Source organism: Delphinapterus leucas, chromosome 8 (assembly GCF_059928025.1).
Source record: "Delphinapterus leucas isolate spDelLeu-1000000601 "Yukka" chromosome 8, BTC_Dleu_Yukka2, whole genome shotgun sequence".
Classification (NCBI taxonomy): Eukaryota; Metazoa; Chordata; class Mammalia; order Artiodactyla; family Monodontidae; genus Delphinapterus; species Delphinapterus leucas.
Genome location: NC_143136.1, coordinates 72,354,569 through 72,367,262, shown reverse-complemented (window position 1 = coordinate 72,367,262; position 12,694 = coordinate 72,354,569). Strand labels below are relative to the sequence as shown.

General features: G+C 49.3%; 1 protein-coding gene across 13 annotated transcripts in view; it reads left to right on the top strand.

Annotated features, from left to right (window-relative positions):
- TANC1 (tetratricopeptide repeat, ankyrin repeat and coiled-coil containing 1) overlaps window positions 1–12,694 on the top strand; it is a 246,172-nt gene that overhangs the window by 214,070 nt on the left and 19,408 nt on the right. For all 13 annotated transcript variants that reach the window (XR_016393996.1, XR_016393997.1, XR_016393993.1 and 10 more), the window contains 7 exons: window positions 2,686–2,819; window positions 4,407–4,530; window positions 4,889–5,064; window positions 8,037–8,169; window positions 9,555–9,646; window positions 11,304–11,450; window positions 12,364–12,464. Coding sequence is in view for 8 of the 13 variants with exons in the window: in XM_022569802.2 (XP_022425510.1) it covers window positions 2,686–2,819; window positions 4,407–4,530; window positions 4,889–5,064; window positions 8,037–8,169; window positions 9,555–9,646; window positions 11,304–11,450; window positions 12,364–12,464 (907 nt within the window). In the remaining 5 variants the exon portion in view is untranslated. The remainder of the gene's footprint in view (window positions 1–2,685; window positions 2,820–4,406; window positions 4,531–4,888; window positions 5,065–8,036; window positions 8,170–9,554; window positions 9,647–11,303; window positions 11,451–12,363; window positions 12,465–12,694) is intronic.

Genomic DNA, 12,694 nt, shown 5'->3' with positions numbered 1-12,694 from the left:
AGCAGGACCACGGCCCACTAGTGTAGAAGCTCACAGGACAGACAGGATTACTTGGCCACTGGTGTTCAGACATTTGGGGTATGGGAACTCCCACCTCCAGCCCAATGCATCAGTCTATAAACCGATATCCATACTAGTCTGTTTACGGTATTTATTTGTAAGTTATTTACAAGTTTAGATGTGCGATGCGTGACAACGAGCCTGTCTGTGTAACACGGATAGGAATGGCACCCGTGGTCGAGACCCAAGATAGCTTCTACTCCCCGTCTGTGGTTTTTACTGGTTGCCCTGTCTTGAGAAAATCAGTAAAGCGGTTGGCGACTTCTTTGTCCCTGAGAGGGAGCTGAGGTCCAGGTGTCATGTTTACATCCTTTTCGTGTGTGCGGTCCTGGAAGGTAAACCACGGTCGGCCGACAGAGCTGGAGTAGGCATGGTGTCTGTCCTGAGAGGGGGTCTGGAGAGGACACAGGGAAGCTGCATTGCTGAGCCCCTGGCTCCCCGTCTCAGCAGCGCCGGGAGACCCAGGGTTCCCAGCGATGCCGGCCCTGCCCTCCCGGAAAGGGGGCCACTGTGGACCTGTCCTGAGACCGCCCAGCAGTGCTCTCGGTTCTGAGCTGTCGCCCTGTGTGTTCTTCTGTGTTTTGCTTCTTGGAATCTCTGTTAAATTTGGGAGGCGGACCCGGTGCACTGCATTTAGCCATGTGGTGTTCATTTGGTGGCCGTGTAGTGTTTGCACCATGACCTGTGGTCGGCTGTCCGCAGCCAGCTGGGCTGCTTCAGCTCAGGCTGTCACAAGCACGCCTCCCCGTGTGCTCCAGGGGCACGTCCGGGCACGCATCTACACCTGGGTTGCTGCGTGGAAGGATGTGTATGTCCTCAACCAGCAGCGGGTCCCATTTCTCAATTACTTGGACTGCTAGTGAGGTTGGGCGCTTTTCATAAGTTCGTTGGCCTTTGGACTTCACCTTTTGTGAAGGACCTATTCCTGTGTCTTCCTAGTTTTCATACTGAGACGTCTGACTGATTTGGAGGGACGCTTACTTTATTCAGGAAGCCAGAAGTTTGAGGTGTGAGGTTGTATGTAGAGACGGAGTCGACCTAGGACTACAGCGGAGCCGCAGCGTCAAGCTCCACCCTCTCCTTCCCCCTCTGCGTTGTAGACACTCCCAACTGCTGTGTCTCCGTCTCCCACCCTCACCCCTTCCTGTCCTCTGCTGAAGAGCTTTGTCTTGGCCTGGGGCTGTCCCTGCAACCTGCCACTGTCCTTCCCTCTAGACAGTGGTTCATGCCATGGCAGAGCCCCTCTTCTAACAAACCCGTCTTTCTGCCTCCCCAGCCCCCATTAGGAATCATGCCTTGGGGGTGGGGAGGCGCAGTCACTGCTGTGAGGGTGTCCTGAGGACTCTGGGCCTGCATTCGTTCCCTTCACACCGTTCTCGTTTTGTCCTCGGCTGACCTTCCCGCTGCACCTCTGCTGCCAGCTACAGCTCCCTGCCTCAGGATCACACTGGGCTGTTCGCCGGGGCACTCAAGGCCCTCCACAGCCTAATTGTCCTTTTGTTCCTTTGCTGACATTCTTAACCCAGGATTTGGACTTGTTACAGAAATTCTAAGCTCCCTGAAGGCAGGAACGATGTGATATGGTCTCACTGCCTCAGCAATCGTTAGCTCCTGTTGATTGAAATGTGTGACTTTAGGGTAAGAAGCTGGTCTTGACAGTAATACTGATCTCTGTGTTTGTGTGGCCCTATATTCTCGTTGTCTCTTACTGTGAAAAAAGGCAACAATAAAACAAACGCTTAGTGGCTCCTGAATCTGCATTTGGGCCAGGCTTGTAGGGATGGCTCATCTCTGCTCTCACAGCTCTAGCTGGCATGGCTTGACTGTGTCTGGAGATCCCTTTCCAGGATGGCACACACGCACGTAGTTGACAGTGTTGCTGCCTGTCTGCTAGGATGTTGGCCACACACAGCTTCTCCCAGTGGGTCTCACCTCAGGGCTGCTTGGGCTTCCTCACAGCGTGGCAGCTGGTTCCAAGGAGTGCTCAAGGAAGTGGAAGTTGCCCACCTCAGGGCCTGGGCCCACGCACTGGCACAGCATCATGTCTGCTCTGTTCTGTTGGTCAAAGGTGTCACAGAGGGACTTCCCCTAGTGGCCCAGTGGTAAATAATCTGCCTTCCAATGCAGGGGACGCAGGTTCAATTCCTAGTCGGGGAGCTAAGAACCCACATGCCGCAGAGCAACTAAGCCCGTGCACCACAACTACTGTGCCCATGCGCCTCAACTAGAGAGCCTGTGTGCTGCAAACTACAGAGCCCACACACTCTGGAGCCTGCGGGCCACAGCTTACAGAGTCCACGTGCTCTGGAGCCTGCACGCCACAACTAGAGAGAGAAAACCCACGCGCCACAACTAGAGAGAAGCCGGCATGCCACAACGAAGAGCCTGCGTGCCACAACGAAAGGTTCTGCGAGCCGCAACTAAGACCCGATACAGCCAAAAAAAATTTTTTTTAAAAAGAAAGAAAGAAAAAGGTGTCACAGAGCCTACCCAGATTCAAGGGGGGCAGGATACGTGGTCCCCCTCCTCTCAGTGGGAGGAGTGTGAGAGAGTCTGTGGCCACCTTTAGCCACTACCATGTGGCCATCTTACTAACAGACTCCTCCCCCTGTGACTTCCCTCTAGCCCTGACGGCCGCTGCAGGACGAGGCAAGCTGGAGGTCTGCGAGCTCCTGCTGGAGTGTGGAGCTGCTGCGTCTCGGACTAACAGGAGAGGGGTCCCTCCGTTGTTTTGTGCGGCACGCCAGGGGCATTGGCAGGTACCCGGGGGACCCCGAGTGCTTCAGAAACAGTGAATGGGATAGAGATCGCTACTGCCCGTCTCCCCTGCTCTGGGCCCTGTCTTTTTCACATTCTTGGCTTCTGCTTGTGCTGTGAGCACTGCTGTATCAAGGCAGACACTTGACAGGCTAGCACAGTCAGCCACATTGGCTGGTAACTGGGAGCAAGGCTGGTAACCAGGTCAGAGACCCACAGCTGCTTCCCCATAACCGGGGAGGGGAAATGGAATGGGTGCACCCTGTCCTGACAGCAGAAGACTTGGTGTAACACAGTGGCTGCTGTGGTTGTGCAACCCACTTGTCCAGCAGGCTTGGGAGAAGAGTGGACTTGTTGTGCTCCTTGGGAGGGGAAGCCTTTTCCCTCTGGTCCTGCACTGTGATTCAGGCTGGTTTCTTTTACAAGGAGCGACGCATCGTTGCTTTTAGTCTAATTAAGGGAGCAAGGGGTCCTTGATAGCAGTGGTTCAGTCATTTATTCCTTCATTTTGTAAACAGTGACCATGTATCTACCCCATGGCTGGCACCAGGTTACACACAGCTGCAAACAGACAGATGGATTTCACCATCATGTCCATTATAGAAGGAATTTTCTAGGCCCAAGTTCACAGTGTGGAGTCTCAACCCTTCCGGTTCCTGCTAGCTCTGCTGGTAGGAGCTGTGAGGGTGCCCCACCGAGATTCTGGCTTTTCTCCTTCCCGTTTCTAAGAGCTTGGTTTGTACCGGCCACTCCCTGCCTCTCTCACAAGTCCTTGAGATGCCCTAGCTAATAATCCTCTCTCCTGTTCTCTGTGTTCCCTAAGTCGTGGGGAAGTCTGGAGACATATGTTAGTGTGTCAGGAACAAGAGAGCAGTGGGAATATGCCACCTTCTGCTGTGGTGGCAATAAAACAAGCGTGGTGCCAGAGGGAGAGAGGCTGGACCACAACCCCCTGGACAGAGCAGTTCCCTCCAGGATGGTCATTGTAGGAGACCCCTCTCTGGGGTTTTTTCCCCCTTCTCACCATGTACTGTTTAAAGGCATAACTTGGAGGCTGAAACTCCTCCAGGAAGCTTTGCCAAAAATCACCTGCTATGAAGGTCCCCCAGTCCTAAGCCTCAGGAAGCAGACTGCTGAGGGGAGAGGGTGGGTGAGTGTTTTCTCATCCATTGCCCGTGCCGCATCCGCCTGCTGCAGGAACGTGGTGTCAGCCCCTCCATGGGGCCGTGGCTGTGGTGCCTTCCCTTTAGTTCTGCTCAGCTACCCCACGTGCCCCGTAGTGGCTGTCCTGTCATCACTTGACTGTGCTTGGAATCCTCCCTTCTCCAAATTTCTGCCTTGTGTGTGCAAGTTTTACAGACATAGTAATGAATTAGGCTTGTTAAAGAGAAGATATATTGGAAGAAGAGTCTGTTCAAAGGAATACAATAGAAAGATTTTACAGGCCCCATGGATCACACGACTTACAGGGGTTTTTAAAAAGAGGAGAGTCCTTTCACTACTCTGAAAGGTGGAAAAACCATCCTGAGTAGAGAGCACGTGATTCAAGGGGCAGCAAGGAAGCGTGTAATCCCGAGTGTTTCTTTCAGATCGTGAGGTTGTTGTTGGACCGTGGCTGTGACGTGAACCTAAGTGACAAGCAGGGCCGGACGCCCCTCATGGTGGCTGCTTGTGAAGGGCACTTGAGCACCGTGGAATTTCTCCTTTCGAAAGGTAGCCGCACTGTCCCACCCCCCCGCGTGGGACTGTCTTGGAGGGACAAGGACAAGAGCTTTGGCAGACTCGTTTAGTACTTTCTGATTTTGTTTTTTTGTTTTTTTTGTTGTTGTCTTTGTTTTGTTTTTGAAAAAATCTTTTTGTTAAATGTTCTTGTCATGGAAATTTTTTACCTTGCACACAAGTAGAGGGAATAGGGACGCATCCCACGTACCCTTTACCCAGCTGCAGCAGGGACGATCACTTCACCCTTGGCTTCAGATGCTGTTTAGGCCAGGCCCCTGCGGGTGTGAAAGGGTCTGCCTCTGGCCTTGTCTTTCCACGGTCATGTTCTGTGAATGGGCTTGTCTTTCAGGTGCCGCCCTTTCTTCTCTGGACAAAGAGGGTCTGTCAGCATTAAGCTGGGCTTGTCTGAAAGGGCACAGGGCTGTGGTCCAGTTCCTGGTGGAGGAAGGAGCCAAGATCGACCAGACGGACAAGAACGGTCGCAGCCCCCTGGACCTGGCCGCCTTCTACGGCGATGCGGAGACCGTAGGTACCGCGGCGGCCACGCTCCCCACCTGTGCCAGGCGGACTGGGCCGTGTGGAGACTCGGGAGCTGAGCCATCCCCAAGTGTGCATGACGCTGGCCCCGTGTGGCCGGGTCATACGCGTGTGCTGTGGGGTGGCTTTCGTTTTCCTCTAATTCTGTGGCACGCAGTCTGTTCCAGACCTGGGGTAAAGATTTTAATAGACTTTAAAGGCTTAAAATTCCATGATTACAAACTGCATGCACATACATGAATATGTGTACACACGTGCATATGTCATTTCATTTTCTTACAGTTTCCATGTAAATAGAATGCCTGTATAGATCATTTAAAAATCACTTTTATATATGTGAGAAATTACTCATCAAATAATCAGTTGGTTTGTTTTTAAATGGATGTGGCTTTGTCTAGAAATAATAGAAAATGCTTTGGGCACTGTCTTTATCTCTTTGCCAAAGGCCCAAGTCTAACTGAGGAAGGAAGGGATAAAACCTTAATAAACTAAAAACCACAAGATGTCTTTCAGGGCAAAAACCACTTTGTCAGTGTCCATATCCCAGGCACCAAGCAGGTGCTGGAGGAATGTTCATTTCTCCTTGAGAATTATCATTCATGAATCGTTACGTGTGTCTAAGGTGAGGATTAGCTAGACAGACAGGTACTGTATTGCTGGGGGCTGTGGACCTTGGAGCAGAAGCCATCCCCACCCTGCACGTCTGTGCCTGATGGTTTTACATGTTACAGTTAAATAGTTTCAATCTCCTGGACGTTATAAACTGTACTTAAATGTCGATTTTCAGAAACAGCTATTTAACTGAACCTCAGATCTCCACACTTTTCTTTTGCAACTTACGTTACATTACCAGATCCTATAGTTTATCAACATTAGGGAAGAGTGAAAGATCTTAGCATTCTAAGCGTCATTTAAAAAAAATTTTGGTAAAAACACATAACATAAAATTTACCATCGTAACCATTTCTAGGTGAAGAGTTCAGTAGTGTTACATTTCACATCGTTGTGCAGCCAAAGTCCAGGCTTTTTTTGTCTTGTAAAACTGAAATTGCACCCATTAAACAGTTAACCTCGTTACCCCCCCACTCCCGGCAAACATCTTTCTACTTTGCGTCTCTGTGAATGACAGCTCTAGGTCCCTGAACACAAGTGGAATCATACAATATTGTCGTTTTGTGACTAACTTATTTCACTTGGCATAATGTCTTCTAGGTTCATTCATGTTATAGCATACGTCAGGATGTCCTTTTTTAAGGCTGAATAATATCCCATTTATGTGTTTACCACATTTTGTTAATCCATTCATCCATCATTGGGCACTTGGGTTGCTTCCACCTCTTGGCTATTATGAGTAGTGCTGTTACGAACATGGGTGTGCAAATATCTCTTCAAGAGCCTGAAGATTTTTTCGAGATCTATCCATTCTTTTGGATAGATACCCAGATGTAAGATTGCTCAATCGAGGGGTAATTCTATTTTTAATTTTTTGAGGAAGCTTCATGCTGTGTCCATAGTGGGTGCATCATTTTACATTCTCACCAAAAGTGCACATGGCTACCTGTTTCTCGACACCCTCTCCAGCACTTATTTTCTGTTTCGTTCTTTTCTTTGATAGCAGCCATCCTAACAGTTAATAGCTTGTTGTTTTGATTTGCAGTTCTCTAGTGATGATGAGCATCTTCTGACATGCTTATTGGCTATTTGTATGTCACTTTTGGAAAAATATCTATTCAGATCCTTTGCCTATTTTTTTCTTTTTTTTTTTTTTTTTTTTTGCGGTACACCGGCCTCTCACCGTTGCGGCCTCTCCCGTTGCGGAGCACAGGCTCCGGACGTGCAGGCTCAGTGGCCATGGCTCACGGGCCCAGCCGCTCTGTGGCATGTGGGATCTTCCCGGACCGGGGCACGAACCCGTGTCCCCTGCATCGGCAGGCGGACTCAACCACTGCGCCACCAGGGAAGCCCCTTTGCCTATTTTTAAAATTTTATTGAAGTATAGTTGATTTACAATGTGTTAATTTCTGCTATACAGCAAATCGACTCAGTTACACACACATATATATATATGTATATATATATATATATGTTCTTTTTCATATTCTTTTCCATTACGGATTATCACAGCCTTTGCCTACTTTTAAATTGGGTTTTTGAGGTTTTTGTTGTTGAGTTATAGGAGTTCTTTATATATTCTGGATGTTAATCCCTCTAGTGTCATTTTGAACAGCTGGTGGACTGATAGGATCTACTAGATCCACGTGAAAATCTAAGCAGGCTACAGACTTTTCCAGTGAATAGAGCAATTTTAGTGGCCAGCATGGTTTTCCCTGTTGTTCTCTGTTTAGTCCAAGTGACAGCTGTTTTATCACATCAAGGCAGTCTTTGTACCATGGTCTCAAAGTTGCCACCTTTACAGTGCCCATGTTCAGGTCTCTTTCCTAAGCCCTAAAGTGAGTTATAATCGGGTCCAGTTGATCCTGGTCTTTCCAGCTTCTGTACCCAGGCTGTGTGGGTCTGAGTGTTTCTGAAGTGCCATCGCCATGACCTGCCAGCATGTTGGAGCTATGGCAGAAGCCTGCCTCCTAAGTAATTGGAGATGAAAAGGTGACTGTGTCTCGTCTCTGTGGCCTGGGAAGTGGGGTGAGACAGACAGGTGATAGTGTGTGTGTACTGTCTGTGGTCTGTGGGTGCACAGACACACATCCCGCCCTGGGAACATCCACCTGCCTGTCTCATTGCCAACATCAAAATCACTTTAGCAGAGTGGGTTTGAGCTGTGGATTGCAGCTCCTCTGCTCTGTTCTATGTCAACTTCATTTCGCTTCTAAGATCCCGTTAGGCCAGAAGCATCTGAGACCAGAGTGAAGCTAAGACTGCCAGCTCCTACACCAGCTGCAGCGTCGGGCAAGGTGAGGGCTCCTGCTACCCGCGCCCTCAGGGCCTGTGTCCCCCTTTTGCAGGTGCTGTACCTGGTCGACAAGGGGGCCGTGATCGAGCACGTGGACCACAGCGGCATGCGGCCCTTGGACAGAGCCATCGGTTGTCGAAACACATCTGTAGTGATTACACTGCTGAGAAAAGGAGCCAAGTTAGGTCAGTAAACTCTGCAGTTCACCAGCGAGAGGGAGGGTAGCTTCAGATTTTAGAGTACGCGAGGGACCGTACCCACCTGCTCCCGGGTTAAGAAGTAAGGTGTCAGGCGTGTGAAGATTTTTTTTGTCCCTCTCTAAGGCTCAGTTAATCACAGTCATTCAGAGTGTGTAAAAGACTCATATTATTACAGCCCACGTGGGCAGAAAGCAGAGGCCAGTGTTGAAGGACAGCCCAGCCCTGGGGGTGCTGGGGATGCGTGGGAGCCACAGCGGGAGCTGTTCCGGGGGCCTCTGTGGGGAGGGCCCGAGGGCGGGTGGGCAGGAGCTGGAGGGCAGTTGTAATGAGCCACAAGTGCGAGGACTGCTGTTCGGGAGGGGCGGTTAGTCCGCTGGGAAGGGCAGCGGCAACCCTAGCACAGGTTCTGGGAGGGAGAGCTCTCGGGGCTTACTGGAGACGAGACGGGGTGACTTGAGGATAATGTCAGGCAGGGGCCAGAGCTCTGAGGAGGTTGGAGTGCAGGGAAGAGTGCCCCATACGGCACTGTCTTTTCTGGTCTCACGCCAGACCTTTGGCTGCCAGCAGTTCTGGGGAGGGGACTGCGATGAAGGTGGTGAAATGACATTATTAAGGAGCTCATGGTATCAGGAGCTATTCTGAGCAGTTGCATGTTTTAACTTATCTCATCCTCACCTACCCTATAAGTAGGGAATGATGAAAGCATCATGTTACAGAGGAGGAACCCCAGGCCTGAAGATGGTGAATAGCTCCCCTGAGGTCATAGTGAGCGGCAGGTCACCTTGAACCTGAGTCCGACTCCTGAGGCCATGCCCTTAAGCGTTGCTCCCTGTGCGTGTTTGGAAGAGGCTTAGACAGAGGTTGTGGCTGTGCCGTCCGCCGGGAGAGGAGGAGACACAGGCGGGAACAGGGAGGCCGAGGGCAGGGATGGTGGGAGGAGGGCAGCAGGGTCAGAGCTGGCGTCTCAGAGTGGATTTGGTGGTGACTCTGCAGCGAGTGTGAGAGACGCTGAGAAGCCTCGCCTCCACCTGCGCGTGGTCCTGACAGCGCTGCAGGGAACTAAAGAGATGATTGGGAAGCAAATCCCCATAGAAAGGAGGGGTGGCTCATGGCTGCGCTGATGCTTGCGTGTCCCAGTACTCTTGTCCCCCCCAAGTGACGGGGTGTGCGGGGTGCAACTCCCTGCTAAATGCTCCCTTCCCTTCGCTGTATTGTCACGCAGGACAATACGCCTGCAGGACACGCTACAGTGTCCTCTGCAGCTGGGTTCTCTGCTGTTTGTGGGCTTAGCTGTGACGGGGACACGGAAGCATCGAGCTCCTTTGCTCCAGGCCCACTGGAATGTCTCTGAACACATGTTTATTTTGCAGGAAATGCTGCTTGGGCGATGGCTACTTCCAAACCTGATATTCTGATTATACTTTTACAGAAATTGATGGAGGAAGGAAACTTGATGTACAAAGTAAGTGGTGTCGCCCTTTTCTTGTGGTCCTGTAAACAACCTATGAGCAGCCTCTTAGTTTGCGGTATAATGGATGTAGCTGTGCTACTGCACAGAATACATATAGCTTAGCTAATAGAAGTTCTGGGAAGTGCTAACCTAGCCTTGTGCCCAGGATTTGATATCCTCACAGCAGAATCTTCAATGTGGAAAGCACTCCTCTTTGTGTTTGCGAACCATTATTTCTGAACGAATCCTTGGGGCTGTAACTGTGACTTACAGCCTGAAGCCTTGATACGAAGGCAGAGGTGCTTCTTGTTTAACAGGCACATCCTAGAGGAAATTCCTTGGTGCTTGGAATCATGAGACATGGGAAAGGAACACTCAGGAGACATTTTCAGAAGAAAAGAATCATGAAACCTCCCAAGCCTTTATTATCTTAATGTCTGTAAGCTTCTGGAATTTGAAACTGTTTCTGGAGAGATTTTTACTTAAAACAGTCAAGTAATAGATAACACTCAGTTACTCAGGAGGTGGAATTAATTTCTTTTTCTCATTTTCCCTTAGAAATGGAAAGACAATTTAAAGATTAGTAAATTTGACTTTAAAGTAAAAATGTTCAAACTAACACATGCAGTTTAGATCAGAGGGCAGTACACTTCATCTGGAAAGAGCCAGGTAGTAACCATGTCAGGCTTTGCTCTGTGGTCCCTGCCACAGCCCTCTAGCTTTGCTCTTGTGGCACAGACGCAGCCAAGATAACACACAGACAAATGAGCCAGGCCGTGTCCCAGTCAAACTGTGTTTGTAGAAACAGGTATCAGGCCGGGTTTGGCCCAGAAACCGTAGTTTGCCAACCCCGAGTTTAGAGAGATGCTCAGGCCATTTCCATAGATCACTTTTCTTTCCAGGTCTGTGATTAGACAGAATTAAAAGATGATGAAAACAAAAAACTACATCATGACCATTTTAATCCTTTTTGGCATGAAGCTGCTGTACTTTCTATGTTTTAGTTTTTCCTTTTCTTTTTTAATAACAACAAATAAATAGGCACACAGCATGACCCAGCAGGGTTCCTGGCCTGGAATCAGTTTGAAATTGAGTTCAGAGTGTGTATCGTTGTGGCTTTGAAGTGGTTTTAATATGAATTTTGGTAGGCAATTATTAGCCATTTTCGACAGACTTCATACCTGCTGTGCAACAGAACCAACAGAGCAAATGGATTTCTTTAGCCTTGAAAATGACGTGCAGTGCTGTGCTGAGTTTTAAAGCCCGTGCTTTAGCTCCTCTTAAAAGAAAAATTATCATTCTACAGCAGCTCTAGGTTTATCCACAAGACTCTACTTGCTTTAGGGACGGCGTGGTTTCTCCATTTGATATCTGTTACACTCTGCATTAAAGTATCTTTAGATGAGAGATCATTCATGAAATGGTTGTCACAAATATGTAACAGAGAAGATAATCTGATGTTTTAATTAAGATTGATGGTTATGGGTTTGGCAATTTACAGATCCCTTCCTGTAAACCCAGCTCTGGTTGCAGACGCCTAGGCGGGCAGTGAAGCTGCGTGTCCAGGCCAGTCAGTGGACTGGTTCTGGCCGTGGCCTGTCCTCATCAGGATCTTTATTCATCTTGGAGCCTCTGGAAACGATAAATTTCTCTGATTTTTGAATCCTAGAAAGGGAAGATGAAAGAGGCAGCCCAGAGGTACCAGTATGCCTTAAGGAAGTTTCCTCGAGAAGGATTCGGAGAGGACATGAGACCATTCAATGAGCTAAGGATTTCCCTCTATCTCAATTTGTCTCGTTGCCGAAGAAAAACAAATGTAAGCCGGGCCCCTTATTGCAGTCCTTTAGCTGTTCTCACAGTGGTGAAGGCCTGCCCTTCTACAGACCAAATCATGAGACCTCCTGTCTGGTTTGTTTGCACTTTTCTGTGAACCTGGCGCATGGGGAGCTGCTTGTCTGGGGTGACCATCATTAGATCACAGCACCACCCACCTCCCAAGGTGTTGAGGGAGTGCACATGGACGTAGTTTCTCTGCCTCAGTGATGACAAGCACATGCAAACTGCTCCTCCACCGCTGCCCAACTGCACGCTGCCGGCACGAGCGGCTGTGCCCAGATTCAGAAGGAAAGGGCATCATTGTAAAGTTCACCACAAATGTGTTATCATCAGCCTAGTGTTGTTATGTTTGCTCAGAGGGCAAGCCAGGAACTGGCTAATTTGTAATTAATCGTAGTTAACTCACAGTTAACTTGTAACTAGTAACTAGATTTGTTTCAGTACCACTTTCTTTGTTTTTCTCTTTTAAACCTCATCCTCCCTCCACCAAATCTGTGACCTGCCTGCTTCTATGCCCACGTGCTCTGCCCACCTTCCTGCCGCAGGTGCTGCAGTGTCCGGGCCCCTCTGAGGCTCCCCCTCCCCCCGGGGGCGGGCTCCCATCGGCCCTCACCTCTGCTGCGCTGCTTCCACCACGACTCTCTCTCTCGAGTCACTGACTCTCCTGAGTCACCGATTTTTGCTTCTCTGTGGGATTCTTCTTGTAAGAACATTAATAAGCTATAACTGTCTCCTAACTTCACAACAAGAAAACCAACTTACCTTCCCCTTCATCTCGCTCCAAACGTGTCCCACTTCTCTACTAACCTCTAGAGCAAAACTCTTATTAAAAGGTTGCCTGTAATCATGTTTCAGTGCTGCTTCTGACTTGTGTATTTAAATATTGATACCAGGACTTCGGCATGGCAGAAGAATTTGCTTCCAAGGCTCTCGAGTTGAAACCAAAGTCCTATGAAGCCTTTTATGCCAGAGCGAGAGCAAAGAGGAGCAGCAGGTACCGTCTGGGGTTAGATATGTGACTGTGAATAGAGAAGCCTGCTTATCTTTCTCTGACATCAAAGCTGCTGCTTTGACTTTGGGGGCTTCTGATGCACGAGCATCGCTCAGTGCCTCTCCTCCCTTGTAATACTGAACAGCTAGCTTCCGGAAGGCGCAGCAGTGGCTGTCATTAGCAACGGCTAAACTTTTTATTTTCTCCAGACATCTCAGTAACTATCCCCACAG